This window comes from Caretta caretta, chromosome 14 (genome assembly GCF_965140235.1).
Source record: "Caretta caretta isolate rCarCar2 chromosome 14, rCarCar1.hap1, whole genome shotgun sequence".
NCBI lineage: Eukaryota > Metazoa > Chordata > Testudines > Cheloniidae > Caretta > Caretta caretta.
Genome location: NC_134219.1, coordinates 39851248 through 39868016, shown reverse-complemented (window position 1 = coordinate 39868016; position 16769 = coordinate 39851248). Strand labels below are relative to the sequence as shown.

Below are 16769 nucleotides of genomic sequence, written 5' to 3'. Positions count from 1 at the left end.
GGGTATGATGGCTTTTGGGTTTCTGTTTGCTGGTGTGACAGAGTGGGATATGGCAGCATCAGATCATGAACTCTGTGTTTTGCTGTCTGGGTAAATATTGACATGGTGACTGCAGAAGTCTGGGCTTGCTCAATAGCCCTCTATCGCTCTTTGTTCATGGCAGCTCTCCTACCTGAGAAAGGTGCATGTTACTTTACTGAAGAAAGAAGAGAAATCACTCAGAGAAATCAAAACTGAAGGCTGGGGCCTTTGATTTTTGTTGCCTTTCACCTACAGGCCCTGCTGCATGGAACAAGTCTTTTGCTGTATAGGGAGTCTGGAAGTGATGGGCGGGGGTGGGGGGGGGAGCATGGCTGGTGGGTCTGGAAGTCTTAATTTTAGCACATGACAAAGAGACAGGGGACCTATTTAAGTGCAGAGTCCTACCCTGTGTCAGGTGCCAGCCATAATCCCATGTAAGAAGGACTTGCAGGAGTTTATTCTATCTAATCTAATCTGTCTATCGTAGGATCCCACACTGTCACCCATCACCATGCTATCTGAGCACCTTCCACCTAAAATCGGGAGCCATAGCAAAGCCCCTAGTAGACCCTAAGGAGCCAGAGACTCCATTCCTTTTTTTGTTCTTCCTTCTCAGGGTAAAAGATATGATTGTGGTATCAGTGCAGTTCTTTGGTTCTTGCTTCTTTCTCAGATTTTTTAAATTTTATTTTAGGGTTTGGTTTTTTTTGGTTTTTTTTTACTGGTGGATTGATTTGTTTCTTTATGAGGTGGGAGTGCCTGGGGACAGGAGCACTGGAAGCTCCCTAGAAGTGGTGGGGGGGCACCGACACCTGAACCAAGGCCGCACCCCCATACGGCCTCTTCCCCCGAGGCCCCACCCTCGTGCCACCTCTCCCCCCCAAGGCCCTTCCCCACGCTTGCTCCTCTCTGCCCCCTCCCCACCATCGGTCTCCCTTAAGGCCAGTAAAAAGTGGGAGAACATACCCCTCCCACTTTTAAAAGTGATGGGGCCATGGCCCCCTGCCCCCCCACTCCCATCTCCATTCTGGTTCCTCTGCCTGGGGAGAGGCTGAGTGTTTGGGTAGACAGTGTTGTCAGTATTTTCTCATTTATTGGGCATGCCCGTATGTCATCTCCTTGATGGGGTTTTCCGAGCAATGGGTGAAGTAACATCTTGAATTGGCCCAATTTCTGTTGTTGAGAGAAACAAATTTCCAAGCTTACACAGAGCTCTTCTTCGGGTCTGGGAAAGGTGTTGAGAATGTCACAGCTAAATACAAGTTTCAGAGTGGTAGCCGTATTAGTCTGTATCAGCACGTTTTAAATTTTCATCCAGATTTGGGATAAAAACCAATTTCAAAATATTGGAATTTCCTCTACAATGAAAATTCCAACCAGCTCCAATTAGGGCTGGGACTTCCAAAGAGGCCAAAGGGACATAGGTGCAAAAATTCTATTGAAACTCTCTCAGGTTCCTTTGGTAAACCCAGCCTACGTCTTTACACTCCTTTGAAATCCCCAGCCTTAATAAGTAAAACACTTTCCAGAAGGTAGGGGGATACAAAGGTAAAAGTTAAAGTTTATTTACACTTTGATGATAAGACTGGTCTAGATACAAATATACAAAAATACAAATAAGTCCAGCATCAAGGGCAAGATATGTAAAGGTATTTAGGAACCTAGTGGGATTCTCAAAAGCATCTAGGTGTCTATCACCCATTAAAATCAATAGTTCCCATCAACAGATGATGACACTAAACTGGGAGGAGTGGTAGATACACTGGAGGGTAGGGATAGGATACAGAGGGACATAGACAAATTGGAGGGTTAGGCCAAAAGAAATCTGATGAGGTTCAACAAGGACAAGTGCGGAGTCCTGCACTTAGGACGGAAGAATCCAATGCACCGCTACAGACTAGGGACCGAATGGCTCGGCAGCAGTACTGCAGAGAAGGACCTAGGGGTGACAGTGGGCGAGAAGCTGGATATGAGTCAACAGTGTGCCCTTGTTGCCAAGAAGGCCAATGGCATTTTGGGGTGTATAAGAAGGGGCATGGCCAGCAGATCGAGGGACGTGATCGTTCCCCTCTATTCAACATTGGTGACATCTGGAGTACTGTGTCCAGTTTTGGGCCCCACACTACAAGACGTATGTGGAAAAACTGGAGAGAGTCCAGCGAAGGGCAACAAAAATGATTAGGGGTCTGGAACACATGACTTATGAGGAGAGGCTGAGGGAACTGGGATTGTTTAGTCTACGGAAGAGAAGAATGAGGGGGGATTTGATAGCTGCTTTTAACTACCTGAAAGGTGGATCTAAAGAGGATGGATCTAGACTATTCTCAGTGGTAGCAGATGACAGGACAAGGAGTAATGGTCTCAAGTTTCAGGGGGGAGATTTAGGTTGGATATTAGGAAAAACTTTTTCACTAGGGGGGTGGTGAAACACTGGAATGCGTTACCTAGGAAGGTGGTGGAATCCCCTTCCTTAGAAGTTTTTAAGGTCAGGCTTGACAAAGCCCTGGCTGGGATGGTTTAGTTGGGGATTGGTCTTGCTCTGGGCAGGGGGTTGGACTAGATGACCTCCAGAGGTCCCTTCCAACTCTGATATTTTATGATTCTATGATTCTATGAACAGTTATGTTTTGAGAACTATCAGTTAGCCAGTTTTTAATCAATTTACTGTTGTTTTTGTGTAGTGTTATTTTTTTAAATAGTGTGATGTTAGCCTGAATCAAACCTTTTGAAAAATGCAAGTCTATTACATAAACACCATTGCCTTTATCAATCAGAAATGTCACAGTTAAATCAAGTTCATTTGATAAAAAACATTCTGTGAAAACATATTGATCACCATTAATTGAACTTCTTTCTCCCTTGTAATTCCTTTTTGTTGAAAAATGACCATTTTCAAAAACGAAATTGTTTGTAAAGAACTGTTGATTTAGTGAATTTTTGTTTTCTTCTTTTAATTAAATTTTTCGTTTCAATTTTTGACAACATTTAAACGGAAAACTTTATAAAAAACGTTATTGACTTGTTTCCATTTACCAACATGTAGGATCCCCAAACTTATAACCCTTAAAAAGGGAAATAAGTTTGATTTTTAGAAATTCTTCACTAATTAAAAAAAAAAATCCACCATCGTTGTTCATCATTCTGTATTTCCTGCATGTTGTTCTTTAGTCTGCTGTTTAATAATTTTTCAGCTATTGAACAAGGGAACAGACACAATGTCGTGTGAGTTGGCCAACCAGTCATACATCACAGATAATGAAAACTCTGGAGTTGCTACAAATTTAAACTTAGAACAAACTTCTGAGTGCAGATTCAGTGTCACTAAGGTCTTGATCCTGCACACGCTTTATGCCCAAGCTTTCTTTCCTAGTGTGAGTAGTCCCATTAGAGTCAACTGGACGACTCAAAATAATATAATTTAGCACTTGAGTAAGGATCTCAGGATGGGGGCCTAAATGTGAATTGCTAAAAGTAATGTCCACATAGGGCCTGACCTAAAGGCCATTTAATTCAGTTGAAAGATGTTCGTTGATGCCAATGGGCTGTTGATGAGACCTCTCAAGAGATTTTAAGGGACAGATTTTCAATAGTATTTGTAGCTAACACTGAAATCAATGGGATTTTGGTGCCTCATCTGCTGAAGTGCTTTGGAAAAGCCCACTAAACAACTATCTGCATCTTTAGACACCTAAATATCTTTGAAAATATGCCCCTTAGGAGCTCACGTCCGGTAGATTTTCAATAAAAATTAGGCTCCTAGAAGCTAGATCTTTAATGGTATTTAGGGGCCTATCTGAATCTTTAGGTGCCTAAATTCCTTTGCAAATCTGGCCCTTAGGCACTTCTGAACATTTTACCCAAATACAAAAGTTGTAAATGTAAAATTGGAACCAGGATTAAAAGAACAACAACAAGGACAGTTACTACCAAATGGAACATGAGCACAGGCTGAGAATCAGACCCAGTAAGATCTAAGCCATTCAAAAACAACTTCATGGCCCACTGAATACCTTCCATAAAGTCTCCTTCACCTCTTTGTTTCTCAGACTGTCAATGAAGAGGTTTAACAGCGAAGTTATAATAGTATTCAAAGTGTTGACAGTCTTGTTCATGTCCAAGGCATTCTGTTTGGAAGTCCTGACATACAGGAAGATGGTGGAGCTGTACCATATAATCACAAGAGTGAGAGGGGAAGAGCAAGTGGAAAGGCCTTTTGCTGGCCTTGGGCTGACGGGATTCTCAGTATGGTGGAGAGGGTGTAAATGTAGGAGACCAGAATTATTGAACATAATCCCAGGATGACGATGATCGAGATGATAAAAGCTGCCATCTCAGTCACGTAGGTGTCTGTGCAGGAGAGAATGATTGAGGAATCTATGCTGCAGGAGAAACGAGTAACGACATTAGTGCCACAGAAGGACAACCTAACTCTCAGAGATTCTGGGATAGAAATAGCCAGGAAACTACACACCCAAGAGCCAAGGGCCAGCTGAGCAGACAAGGTGCTGTTCATGATGGTGCTATAGTGCAATGGGTAGCAAATAGCCAGATAGCAGTCATAGGCCATGGCGGACAAGAGGAAATGTTCTGTGCCGCCCAGGGAGAAAATGAAGTCCATCTGCAGGATGCAGCTACTAAAGGGGATGGTTCTGCTTTTCCCCAGGAAAATCGCAGTGATCTTGGGAACACAGGCTGTGGTGTATCATATCTCCAGCAAGGAGAGGTTGCAAAGGAAGAAGTACATGGGGGTGCGGAGTTGATGGCTGGCCCTCACTAGGACTAGGATGGCAACATTTCCTGCAACTGTCAGGACATACATCATGGTAAACACCACAGAAAGAGAGATCTGCAAATATTGACTATGTGGGAAGCCCAGAAGGATAAATTCCTGTATCCTGGACTGGTTTTCCTTCTCTATTCCAGTCACAGGCTCCATCTGTCAAGATACAAGAGACCATAATTCAGGAGAAGCTTCGTTACCTGGATTGTTAGACATCACAGGTACAGTTTTCAAGGGTGCCTGTCAAGGTTCCTTCCCCACTCTGAACTCTAGGGTACAGATGTGCGGACCTGCATGAAAGACCCCCTAAGCTTATTCTTACCAGCTTCGGTTAAAAACTTCCACAACGTGCAAACTTTGCCTTGTCCTTGAACCCTATGCTGCCACCACCAAGCGTGTTACACAAAGAACAGAAAAAGAGCCCACTTGGAGACGTCTTCCCCCAAAATATCCCCCCAAGCCCTACATCCCCTTTCCTGGGGAAGGCTAGATAAAAATCCTCATCAATTTGTACAGGTGAACACAGACCCAAACCCTTGGAACTTAAGAACAATGAAAAAGCAATCAGGTTCTTAAAAGAAGAATTTTAATGAAAGAAAAGGTAAAAGAATCACCTCTGTAAAATCAGGATGGTAAATCCCTTACAGGGTAATCAGATTCAAAACATAGAGCATCCCTCTAGGCAAAACCTTAAGTTACAAAAAGACACAAAAACAGGAATATACATTCCATTCAGCACAGACTATTTTACCCACCGTTAAAAAAAAGGAAACCTAATGTATTTCTAGCTAGATTACTGACCAACTTTTTACAGGAGTTCTGAGCTGCATTCCTGATCTGTTCCCAGCAAAAGCATCACACAGACAGACAGACAGACCCTTTGTTCCTCCCCCTCCAGCTTTGAAAGTATCTTGTCTCCTCATTGGTCATTTTGGACAGGTGCCAGTGAGGTTATCCTAGCATCTTAGCCCTTTACAAGTGAAAGGGTTTTGCCTCTGGCCAGGAGGGATTTTATAGCACTGTACACAGAAAGGTGGTTACCCTTCCCTTTATATTTATGACAGTGCCTACATGATATAGAAGCCTAAATCCCATTACAAAATCATGTAAGTTGCTTAGGAGCCTAAGAGCTAGAGTTTCAAAAGTGTTTAGATGTCAACGGTGCTGACTGACAAAAATGCTTAAGCAGGTTAGGCACCTAATGTGGTTAGGTGTTTTTGAAAATCCCACTGAGCATCTATCTGAAGCTTTAGACATCTTCATACTTTTGAAAATCTATCTCTGAAAGATTAAAGCTCTTTTGAAAATTGGATTTAGGCTCTCAAGTCACCCAGGGCCAGATTTTAAATGGTATTTAGGCATGAAGTGGGATTTTCAAAAACACCAAGGCACCTAAACTCATTGAATTCATTGATGCATAGATTCCAAAGTCAGAAGGGACCATTGTGATCATCTGACCTTCTGTGTAACACAGGACATATACCTTCTCCAAAATAATTTGTAGAGCAGATCTTTTAGAAAAACATCCAATCTTGATTGAAAAATTCTCAGTGATGGAGAATCCACCATGACCGTTAGTAAATTGCTCCAAAAGTTAATTACTCTCACCGTACGCCTTATTTCCAGTCTGATTTTGCCTAGCTTAAACTTCCAGCCATTGTATGGTGTTATCCCTTTCTATGCTAGACTGAAGAGACCATGAAGGAATTTATTAACCTTCTTTTTGTTAAGCTAAATAGATTGAGCTCCTTGGGTCTGTCACTATAAGGCGTGCTTCCTAAACTTTTAATCATTCTCATGGCTCTTCTCTGAACCCTCTCCAATTGATCAACATCCTTTTTGAATTGTTGACACAAGAACTGGACATAGTCTTTTTCCTGTTTATGCATCCAAGAATTGCATTAGTCCTTTTGGCACAGCATCACACTGGGAGCTCATGTTCAGCTGATTATCCACCATGACCGCCAAATCTTTTTCCGAATCACTGTTACCCACAATAGAGTTCCACGTCCTGCAAGTATGTCCTACATGCTTTGTTCCTAGATGTAGACATTCACATTTAGCCATAGTAAAATCATATTGTTTGCTTGCGCCCAGCTTACCAAGCGATCCAGATTGCTCTGTAACCCTGTCCTCTTCATTATTAACTACTTCCTCATTTTTGTGTCATTTGCAAACTTTATCAGTGATGAGTTTATGTCATCTTCCATATCATTAAAGAATGTTAAATAGAATTAGGATATGAACAGAACCCTCTTGGACCCCACTGGAAACATACCTGTTCCAAGACAATTCCCTTTAACAATTACATTTTGAGACCTAATCGTGAGCCAGCTTTTAGTCCATGTATTGTGTGCCATGTTATTTTTGTATCCTTCTTGTTGTTTAGTCAAAACGTCAGGCAGTACCAAGTCAAATGCCATAGAGAAGTCTATTATATCAGCACTATTGCCTTTATCAATCACAATTGTAATGTCATCAAAAATGATACCAAGTTAGTTTGACAGGATCTATTTACCATAAACCCACGTTAAATGACATTAATTATATTACTTTATTTCTTTATTAATTGAGTCCCTTATCAGTGTAACGATGCTGGTTCTGGCAGGACCCAACGGAGAGTGCCCATTCAGGACAAATTGCTTCAAGCAAGGCAGTTACAGCCCAAGGCTGGGGTTTCTGTGCACACCAAGGCAAACCAAATCAGCCAGACAGAGAAGACTTTGCTTTTACCCCACTGGCTAACCACAAGTCACACAAGCAATTCCCTTAGACACCCCAGTTTCCCAGTATCACCACCAGTGCCACTCGTTATGGGGACAAATGGTGATGAAAACCAAGACCCCAGTAAAAGAAAAAAGGTTCTCTCGATCCCAAAGGACCAAGCCTCAAACCCAATAGGTCGAGGGCTGATTTCTACTCTCTGGCTCTTTGTATTTTATCAGTTTCTCTGACATGAATGTCTTGTGTAAATTACACATTTTTAAACAGTGCATCTGCAGCCAAAGGAGCCTTTTATTTTAATGTTGTCTGCCGGAAGGAAAACAATGTTACTCCTGAGAAAGAAAGAAAGAAAGAAAGAAAGAAAGAAAGAAAGAAAGAAAGAAAGAAAGAAAGAGACCTGGGCTATTCATCCCAATAAAAGTTGAAGATCAGATGCAGAAAATCTCCACAACACTGTCCCCAGTTCTGTTCCAAGTGGGAATGAATCGCTCTGTCACCCTTACAAGTTATACTTGTAATTCATCTGAGTGGACAAAGAGCTAGGAAAGAGGAGCCTGGTTACGAATGTTTGACTCTTCTTTGGTTCAGTTTCACAGGCAAAGGATATGGGTTGGAAACTGCATCATGGGCCAGATCCTCAGCTGGTGTAAATGGATGTAGCTCCCTGGAAGTCAATGAGTCAGATCCCCAAGTAGTGTAAATAGCCCTCGCTACTATGAAGTCAGTAGAAGTGTATCAGTTTACACAAACTCAGGACCTGGTCCTTAGTTTTTAGTGTTTATCTCTTAGTGAGGAACTTGAAGCAGCCAGGGCAGCCTGAGCTGTGGGTTCCTCTGGTGGCTGCATCCCAAGAGCTGCTGGTGCAATGCAGGAGAAAAACATCTCTGCTCCCCTAGAGGTGACTATGTGGAGTTAATGAAGGAACAGGCTATTCCAGGCCAACTGAGACTCTGGTGCCAAGAGGCTCTTAGCTATTGTAGATCCCATGTCTGTGCTACAAATATATGTTTTATTTTGCCATCCTGTGGGGACCCTCTTTCTGATCCAGCCCCTGCCTTGTTTTTAGCTAAAGGTCCTTCAAGAGATGCTGTCATCATGTGAGATGCAGGGCAGGTGCTGTTCCCCCTCTGGGGGGTTAGGATCAACTAGGGCAGGTTGTCAGGATGGTTTGCTCCTGAGGTGAGAGCAGAGCTGGGCTCACAGCCCTGGAGACCTGATTCAGCTATTTAGCCCCAGAGCAGGGATATCTTGGGCTGTGACCTTATTTGAAGCCGCCACAAACCAGGATCAGCTCGAGAGCTGGGACTGTCTTTCAGTCCCTGATCCCATTTAGTCCATCACCTTTCACCCAAGCCTGCCCTAGGAGGGAAGCAGGGAGCGCCCATCTGTGCTAGGAACTGCAGAGAGACCCCCACAACTCAGGACATCCAGTGAAGGGATGCGACAACAGCTGGTGGATACGACAGTGCTGGGGGCAGGAGAGAGAGAGAGAGAACCAAACAATCCTGGCAGTGCGTGAATAGATAGATAGATAGATAGATAGATTAGATTAGATAATGACCAATGATTCCTAACACAGTAGGATCAAATGCATCGCAAATTGGAACAAAGACCAACAAAGTAAGTTTTCTATTTCAATTACATATGTTAGAGTATTAATATATGGGGCAAATTTAATATCAGAAATATGAATTGCAATTAGAACTCTGTAAGACTTTTACTATCAAATTATGCAGATATCTAGAGATGATCAGATTTTTTTTCCACCAGAAAAAATTGACTTTTCATTGAGGTTGTGAGAACCAAACAGTTTCAGCCGAAAACTGTTGGAACCTGAAAATTTTTAGGCATAGTGAAAACAAGTTTTCATTGTTATGGATATCAGAGATTTTCCATGAAAATATATTCAACTGAAAACTGAATTTTCCTTTGAAATAAAGTAGAAATTGTCTGACTACTCCTACCTGGAAACTTAGCTTTTTGCCAGGGTGGGGAACATGAATATTGTCCAATAACACCATAATTTCCAACCCCATTCCCTCTATTGCAACCGTGTTTGTCTGTTTCAAAGGGGTAGCTGCAGGGTGGTAAAACTGAGTAAGTAGCAAAGTTGGTCGCCCATAGAATGTGTTTTAAACATACTAACCTCTCTAAACTAAAGCCCTGAGAGTCGAAGCTCCCAGACAAAGGCTGTCTCTCTTTATCCCACCCAAGGACAGGCAGGAGGTTGATGGAACTAGAACCCAGATCTCCACTTCAACCATCATAGCCTCTGTCCCACACTGCTGCCTGCTAAACAAAAATACTGTCAACATGTGCACAGAACATGCACATAGGAAGACACAATCCATCCCCAAAAGAGTTCACATTCAAAGTGCACGAGACAGACAAAGGGAAGGGGAGGAAAGAGAGGCAGCGGTGACTGCTCCATGGTCACAAAGTGACAGAGGCAAGACTAGAACCGAAGTCTCCTGACTCACACAGCACAGAAATAAAGTCACAGGGGGGAACCACACAACCTAGCAGCAACTGAGCGATGCGACCAGCCCATCATCACCCAGCAGTGGGAGTGCAGCTGGGATCTGGTGCCATAAATCAACGTGTAAGTAGGCATCAGGCGGTATGTGGGATGTTGGGGTGGAATCATCACAGAAAAGCTGCCATGCGGGAAGCTGGGTGATTCTGTGCTGTATTTCTCAGTTAAGTGGGAATCAGACTGTGCTGGCATTTTAGTATTTTAGTTGAGTTGGCCAAGTTGTGAGCCTGCTGTCTGTAGCAATAGGGGCATAATTTTGGCTCAGATTGTTGGATTTGGGTTGTACTTTGTTCCATCTTTCATCCTGCATTTGATCAAGCCACATCTTGGGCCAGATCCTCAGATGGTGTAAACTGACCCAGCTCCAGTGACTTTAAGGGAGCGATGCCAATTTACACTCCTGTAATAACGCACCAGAGTACTGCTCTGGTTGTGAGCAGTGAGGAGCCCTCACTACTCCAGACAATGGAAGTGACAAGTGCTGTGCACCTTTGACATTCACACCATGAGATATCATGGAGAGGGGAATCAGTGTCATTCCCTCTCTCACTATAACCCTGACCATTGCTCTTGTCCTTCCCTCCACAGCCATCACACAATGAACTAAGAAAGATAATGTTCAACCGAACCACCGTGACCGAGTTCCTTCTCCTAGGATTCTCTGATGTTCGAGAGCTGCAGATTTTGCACTTCATGGTGTTTCTAGTGCTTTACCTGGCAGCCCTGACAGGGAACCTTCTCATCATCATAGCCATAGCTCTTGACCACCACCTTCACACCCCCATGTACTTCTTCCTGATGAGTTTGTCCATCCTAGACCTCGGCTCCATCTCTGTCACCATCCCCAAATCTATGACCAATTCCCTTATGAACAACAGGTCCATTTCCTATTCTGGATGTGTCGCCCAAGTCTTTTTCCTCATCTTCTTTGCTGTAGCCGACTTCGCCTTACTCACCATCATGGCGTACGATCGATACGTCGCCATCTGCAAACCACTGCACTATGAGACTATAATGAACAGGAGAGCTTGTGTCCAAATGGCAGCCAGTGCCTGGATCAGTGTAATTCTCTATTCTTCATTGCATACCGGGAACACGTTTTCGATAACCTTCTGTGGAGGCAACATGGTGGATCAGTTCTTCTGTGAAATCCCCCAGCTACTCAAGCTCGCCTGCTCTAACTCGTACTTCAATGAAGTTGGGATTATTGAATTTAGTGTGTGTTTAACCGTAAGTTGCTTTGTTTTTATAATTGTGACATATGTTCAGATCTTGACCACGGTATTGAGAATCCCCTCTGAGCAGGGCCGACATAAAACCTTCTCCACATGCCTTCCTCACCTCATTGTAATTTCCATGTTTCTTTCCACTGTTGTCTTTGCCTACATGAAACCCATCTCCAGCTCTCCGTCAGCTCTGGATCTCGTGGTGGCTGTTCTCTATTCCGTGCTGCCGCCAGTGATGAATCCGATCATCTACAGCATAAGGAACAAGGAAATCAAAGCTTCCCTGAGGAAACTGACTGGGTGGAGGTTATTCAACTAGAATAAAATGTCTGCGTTTCTCTGATGAACATGGTTTTATCTGTGGTTTTTTACAAATACAATCAACTGATGACATTATTGTCCCCATAAGAATATGGTGTGTGATTTTTTTTATGCAAAATGCTGTCTGTATAGTGGTAAATCCAGACTAACTCCACTCAGTCAGTGGAGTTCTTCCAGGTTTATACCAGTATAAGTAAGATGAAAATCTATCTATCTCCTGCTTTTATACTGCCACCCCTCACCATGTTATCTGAGTACCTTCCACATAAAATCAGTAGCCATTAGAAAGTACCCAGTGGACTTCATGGAGTCTCTGGTTCTTCTTCTTTTTTGGGGTCAAAGCTTTGCTTGGGGTATGATGGCTTTTGGGTGTCTGTTTGCTGATGTGACAGAGTGGGATACGGCAGCATCAGATCATGAACTCTGTCTTCTGCTCTCTGGGTGAATATTGATATGGTGACTGCAGAAGTCTGGGCTTGCTCAATAGCCGTCTATCGCTCTTTGTTCATGGCAGCTCTCCTACCTGAGAAAGGTGCCTGTTACTTTGCTGAAGGACTATCACTCAGAGAAATCAAGACTGACTTTTGTTGCCTTTCACCTACAGGCCCTGCAGCATGGAACAAGTCTTTTGCTGTATAGGGAGTCTGCAAGTGATGCGCCGGAGGGAGGGGCGGGGGGCATGGCTGGTGGGTCTGGAAGTCTTAATTTTAGCACATGACAAAGAGACAGGGGACCTATTTAAGTGCAGAATCCTACCCTGTGTCAGGTGCCAACCATAATCCCATGTAAGAAGGACTTGCAGGAGTTTCTTCTATCTAATCTAATCTATCCATCTATCGTAGGATTCCACACTGTCACCCAACACCATGCTATCTGAGCACCTTCCACATAAAATCAGGAGCCATAGCAAAGCCCCTAGTAGACCCTGAGGAGCCAGAGACTCCATTCCTTTTTTTGTTCTTCCCCTCAGGGTAAAAAATATGATTGTGGTATCAGTGCAGTTGTTTGGTTCCTGCTTCTTTCTCAGATTTTTTTATTTTATTTTAGGGGTTTTTTTGTTTGTTTTTTTTACCGGTGGATTGATTTGTTTCTTTATGAGGTGGGAGTGCCTGGGCACAGGAGCACCGGAAGCTCCCTAGAAGTGGGGGGGCCACCGACACCTGATCCCAGGCCCCACCCCCACACGGCCTCTTCCTCCGAGGCCCCACCCTCGTGCCGCCTCTCCCCCCCAAGGCCCTTCACCATGCTTGCTCTTCTCTGCCCCCTCCCCACCATCGCTAACCCTTAAGGCCAGTAAAAAGTGGGAGCACATACCCCTCCCACTTTTAAGAGTGATGGATCGATGGCCCCCTGCCCCCCCACCCCCATCTCCATTCTGGTTCCCCTGCCTGGGGAGAGGCTGAGTGTTTGGGTAGACAGTGTTGTCAGTATTTTCTCATTTATTGGGCATGCCCGTATGTCATCTCCTTGATGGGGTTTTCCGAGCAATGGGTGAAGTAACATCTTGTATTGGCCCAATTTCTGTTGTTGAGAGAAATAAATTTCCAAGCTTACACAGAGCTCTTCTTCGGGTCTGGGAAAGGTGTTGAGAATGTCACAGCTAAATACAAGTTTCAGAGTGGTAGCCGTATTAGTCTGTATCAGCACGTTTTAAATTTTCATCCAGATTTGGGATAAAAACCAATTTCAAAATATTGGAATTTCCTCTACAATGAAAATTCCAACCAGCTCCAATTAGGGCTGGGACTTCCAAAGAGGCCAAAGGGACATAGGTGCAAAAATTCTATTGAAACTCTCTCAGGTTCCTTTGGTAAACCTTGCCTACGTCTTTACACTCCTTTGAAATCCCCAGCCTTAATAAGTAAAACACTTTCCAAAAGGTAAGGGGATACAAAGGTAAAAGTTAAAGTTTATTTACACTCTGATGATAAGACTGGTCTAGATACAAATATACAAAAATACAAATAAGTCCAGCATCAAGGGCAAGATATGTAAAGGTATTTAGGAACCTAGTGGGATTCTCAAAAGCATCTAGGTGTCTATCACCCATTAAAATCAACAGTCCCCATCAACAGTTATGTTTTGAGAACTATCAGTTAGCCAGTTTTTAATCAATTTACTACTGTTTTTGTGTTGTGTTTTTTTTTAAATAGTGTGATGTAACCCTGAATCAAACCTTTAGAAAAATGCAAGTTTATTACATAAACACCATTGCCTTTATCAATCAGAAATGTCACAGTTAAATTAAGTTCATTTGATAAAAAACATTCTGTGAAAACATATTGATCACCATTAATTGAACTTCTTTGTCCCTTGTAATTCCTTTTTGTTGAAAAATGACCATTTTCAAAAATGAAAATTTTTGTAAAGAACTGTTGATTTAGTGAATTTTTGTTTTCTTTTTTTAATTAAATTTTTCATTTCAATTTTTGACAACATTTAAACGGAAAACTTTATAAAAAACGTTATTGACTTATTTCCATTTACCAACATGTAGGACCCCCAAACTTAGAACCCTTAAAAAGGGAAATAAGTTTGATTTTTTGAAATTCTTCACTAATTAAAAAAAAATCCACCATCGTTGTTCATCATTCTGTATTTCCTGCATGTTGTTCTTTAGTCTGCTGTTTAATAATTTTTCAGCTATTGAATCAGGAAACAGACACAATGTTGTGTGAGTTGGCCAACCAGTTATAGATCACAGATAATGAAAACTCTGGAGTTGCTACAAATTTAAACTTAGAACAAACTTCTGAGTGCAGATTCAGTGTCACTAAGGTCTTGATCCTGCACAAGCTTTATGCACAAGCTTTCTTTCCTAGTGTGAGTAGTCCCATTAGAATCAACTGGACGACTCAAAAAAATATAATTTAGCACTTGAGTAAGGATCTCAGGATGGGGGCTGTCAAGGTTCCTTCCCCACTCTGAACTCTAGGGTACAGATGTGGGGACCTGCATGAAAACCTCCTAAGCTTACTTTTACCAGCTTAGGTTAAAACTTCCACAAGGTACAAATTAATTTTACCCTTTGCCCTTGGATTTCGACTGCCACCACCAAACTTTATCTGGGTTCCTGAAAGAACAAAGTTTGGACACGTCTTTCCCCCCAAAGTCCTCCCAACCCTTGCACCCCACTTCCTGGGGAAGGTTTGGTAAAAATCCTCACCAATTTGCATAGGTGACCACAGACCCAAACCCTTGGATCTTAGAACAATGAAAAAGCATTCAGTTTCCTTACAAGAAGACTTTTAATAGAAGTAAAAAAAAAAAATCATCTCTGTAAAATCAGGATGGTGAATACCTTACAGGGTAATTAGATTCAAAACATAGAGAATCCCTCTAGGCAAAACCTTAAGTTACAAAAAAGACACACAGACAGGAATAGTCATTCTATTCAGCACAGCTATTTTCTCAGACATTTAAAGAAATCATAATCTCACACATACCTAGCTAGATTATTTACTAAATTCTAAGACTCCATTCCTGTTCTGTCTCTGGCAAAAGCATCACACAGACAAACACAGACCCTTTGTTTTTCTCCCTCCTCCCAGCTTTTGAAAGTATCTTGTCTCCTCATTGGTCATTTTGGTCAGGTGCCAGCAAGGTTACCTTTAGCTTCTTAACCTTTTACAGGTGAGAGGATTTTTCCTCTGGCCAGGAGGGATTTTAAAGGGGTTTACCCTTCCCTTTATATTTATGACAGGGGCCTAAATGTGAATTGCTAAAAGTAATGTCCACATAGGGCCTGATCGAAAGGCCATTTAATTCAGTTGAAAGATGTTCATTGATGCCAATTGGCTGTTGATGAAATCTCTCGATAGATTTTAAGGGACAGATTTTCAAAAGTATTTGTAGCTACCACTGAAATCAATGGGATTTTGTGCCTCATCTGCTGAAGTGCTTTTGAAAAGCCCACTAAACAACTGTCTGCATCTTTAGACACCTAAATATCTTTGAAAATATGCCCCTTAGGAGCTCATGTCTGGTAGATTTTCAATAAAAATTAAGCTCCTAGAAGCTAGATCTTTAATCATATTTAGGGACCTATCTGAATCTTTAGGTGCCTAAATTCCTTTGCAAATCTGGCCCTTAGGCACTTCTGAACATTTTACTCAAATACAAAAGTTGTCAATGTAAAACTGGAACCAGGATTAAAAGAACAACAACAAGGTCAGTTACTACCAAAGGGAACATGAGCACAGGCTGAGAATCAGACCCAGTAACATCTAAGCCATTCAAAAACAACTTCATGGCACACTGAATACCTTCCATAAAGTCTCCTTCACCTCTTTGTTTCTCAGACTGTCAAAGAAGAGGTTTAACAGCGGAGTTACAATAGTATTCAAAGTGTTGACAGTCTTGTTCATGTCCAAGGCATTCTGTCTGGAAGGCCTGACATACAGGAAGATGGTGGAGCTGTACCATATAATCACAAGAGTGAGATGGGAAGAGCAAGTGGAAAAGGTCTTTTGCTGGCCTTGGGCTGACGGGATTCTCAGTATGGTGGAGAGGGTGTAAATGTAGGAGACCAGAGTTATTGAACATAATCCCAGGATGATGATGATCGAGATGATAAAAGCTGCCATCTCAGTCACGTAGGTGTCTGTGCAGGAGAGAATGATTGAGGAATCTATGCTGCAGGAGAAACGAGTAACGACATTAGTGCCACAGAAGGACAACCTAACTCTCAGAGATTCTGGGATAGAAATAGCCAGGAAACTACACACCCAGGAGCCAAGGGCCAGCTGAGCAGACAAGGTGCTGTTCATGATGGTGCTATAGTGCAATGGGTAGCAAATAGCCAGACAGCAGTCATGGGCCATGGCAGAGAAGAGGAAATATTCTGTGCCGCCCAGGGAGAAAATGAAGTCCATCTGCAGGATGCAGCTACTAAAGGGGACGGTTCTGCTTTTCCCCAGGAAAATCGCAGTGATCTTGGGAACACAGGCTGTGGTGTATCATATCTCCAGCAAGGAGAGGTGGGAAAGGAAGAAGTACATGCGGGTGCGGAGTTGATGGCTGGCCCTCACTAGGACTAGGATGGCAACATTTCCTGCAACTGTCAGGACATACATCATGGTAAACACCACAAAAAGAGAGATCTGCAAATATTGACTACCTGGGAATCCCAGAAGGATAAATTCTTATATCCTGGACTGGT

The 16769-nt window shown here is 42.7% G+C and overlaps 2 protein-coding genes and 2 pseudogenes across 2 annotated transcripts in view; 2 read left to right on the top strand and 2 right to left on the bottom strand.

Moving 5' to 3' along the window:
- Positions 1-16769, top strand: part of LOC125629622 (zinc finger protein RFP-like) — a 164111-nt gene that overhangs the window by 69931 nt on the left and 77411 nt on the right. Inside the window, exon 3 of the mRNA XM_075119872.1 lies at positions 4987-4996. Coding sequence (XP_074975973.1) covers positions 4987-4996 — 10 coding nt within the window. The remainder of the gene's footprint in view (positions 1-4986; positions 4997-16769) is intronic.
- Positions 4014-4840, bottom strand: LOC142069187 (olfactory receptor 6F1-like; annotated as a pseudogene).
- LOC125629173 (olfactory receptor 14A16-like) lies at positions 10677-11606 on the top strand. Its single transcript, XM_048834496.2, has one exon. It carries the CDS (start codon positions 10677-10679, stop codon positions 11604-11606), a length of 930 nt encoding a protein of 309 aa, XP_048690453.2.
- On the bottom strand, positions 15856-16683 carry LOC142069186 (olfactory receptor 6F1-like; annotated as a pseudogene).

What these genes read in the sequence shown, in the direction of transcription:
- LOC125629173 (XM_048834496.2), top strand. Translation starts at nt 10,677, where the DNA reads ATGTTCAACCGAACCACCGTGACCGAGTTCCTTCTCCTAGGATTCTCT.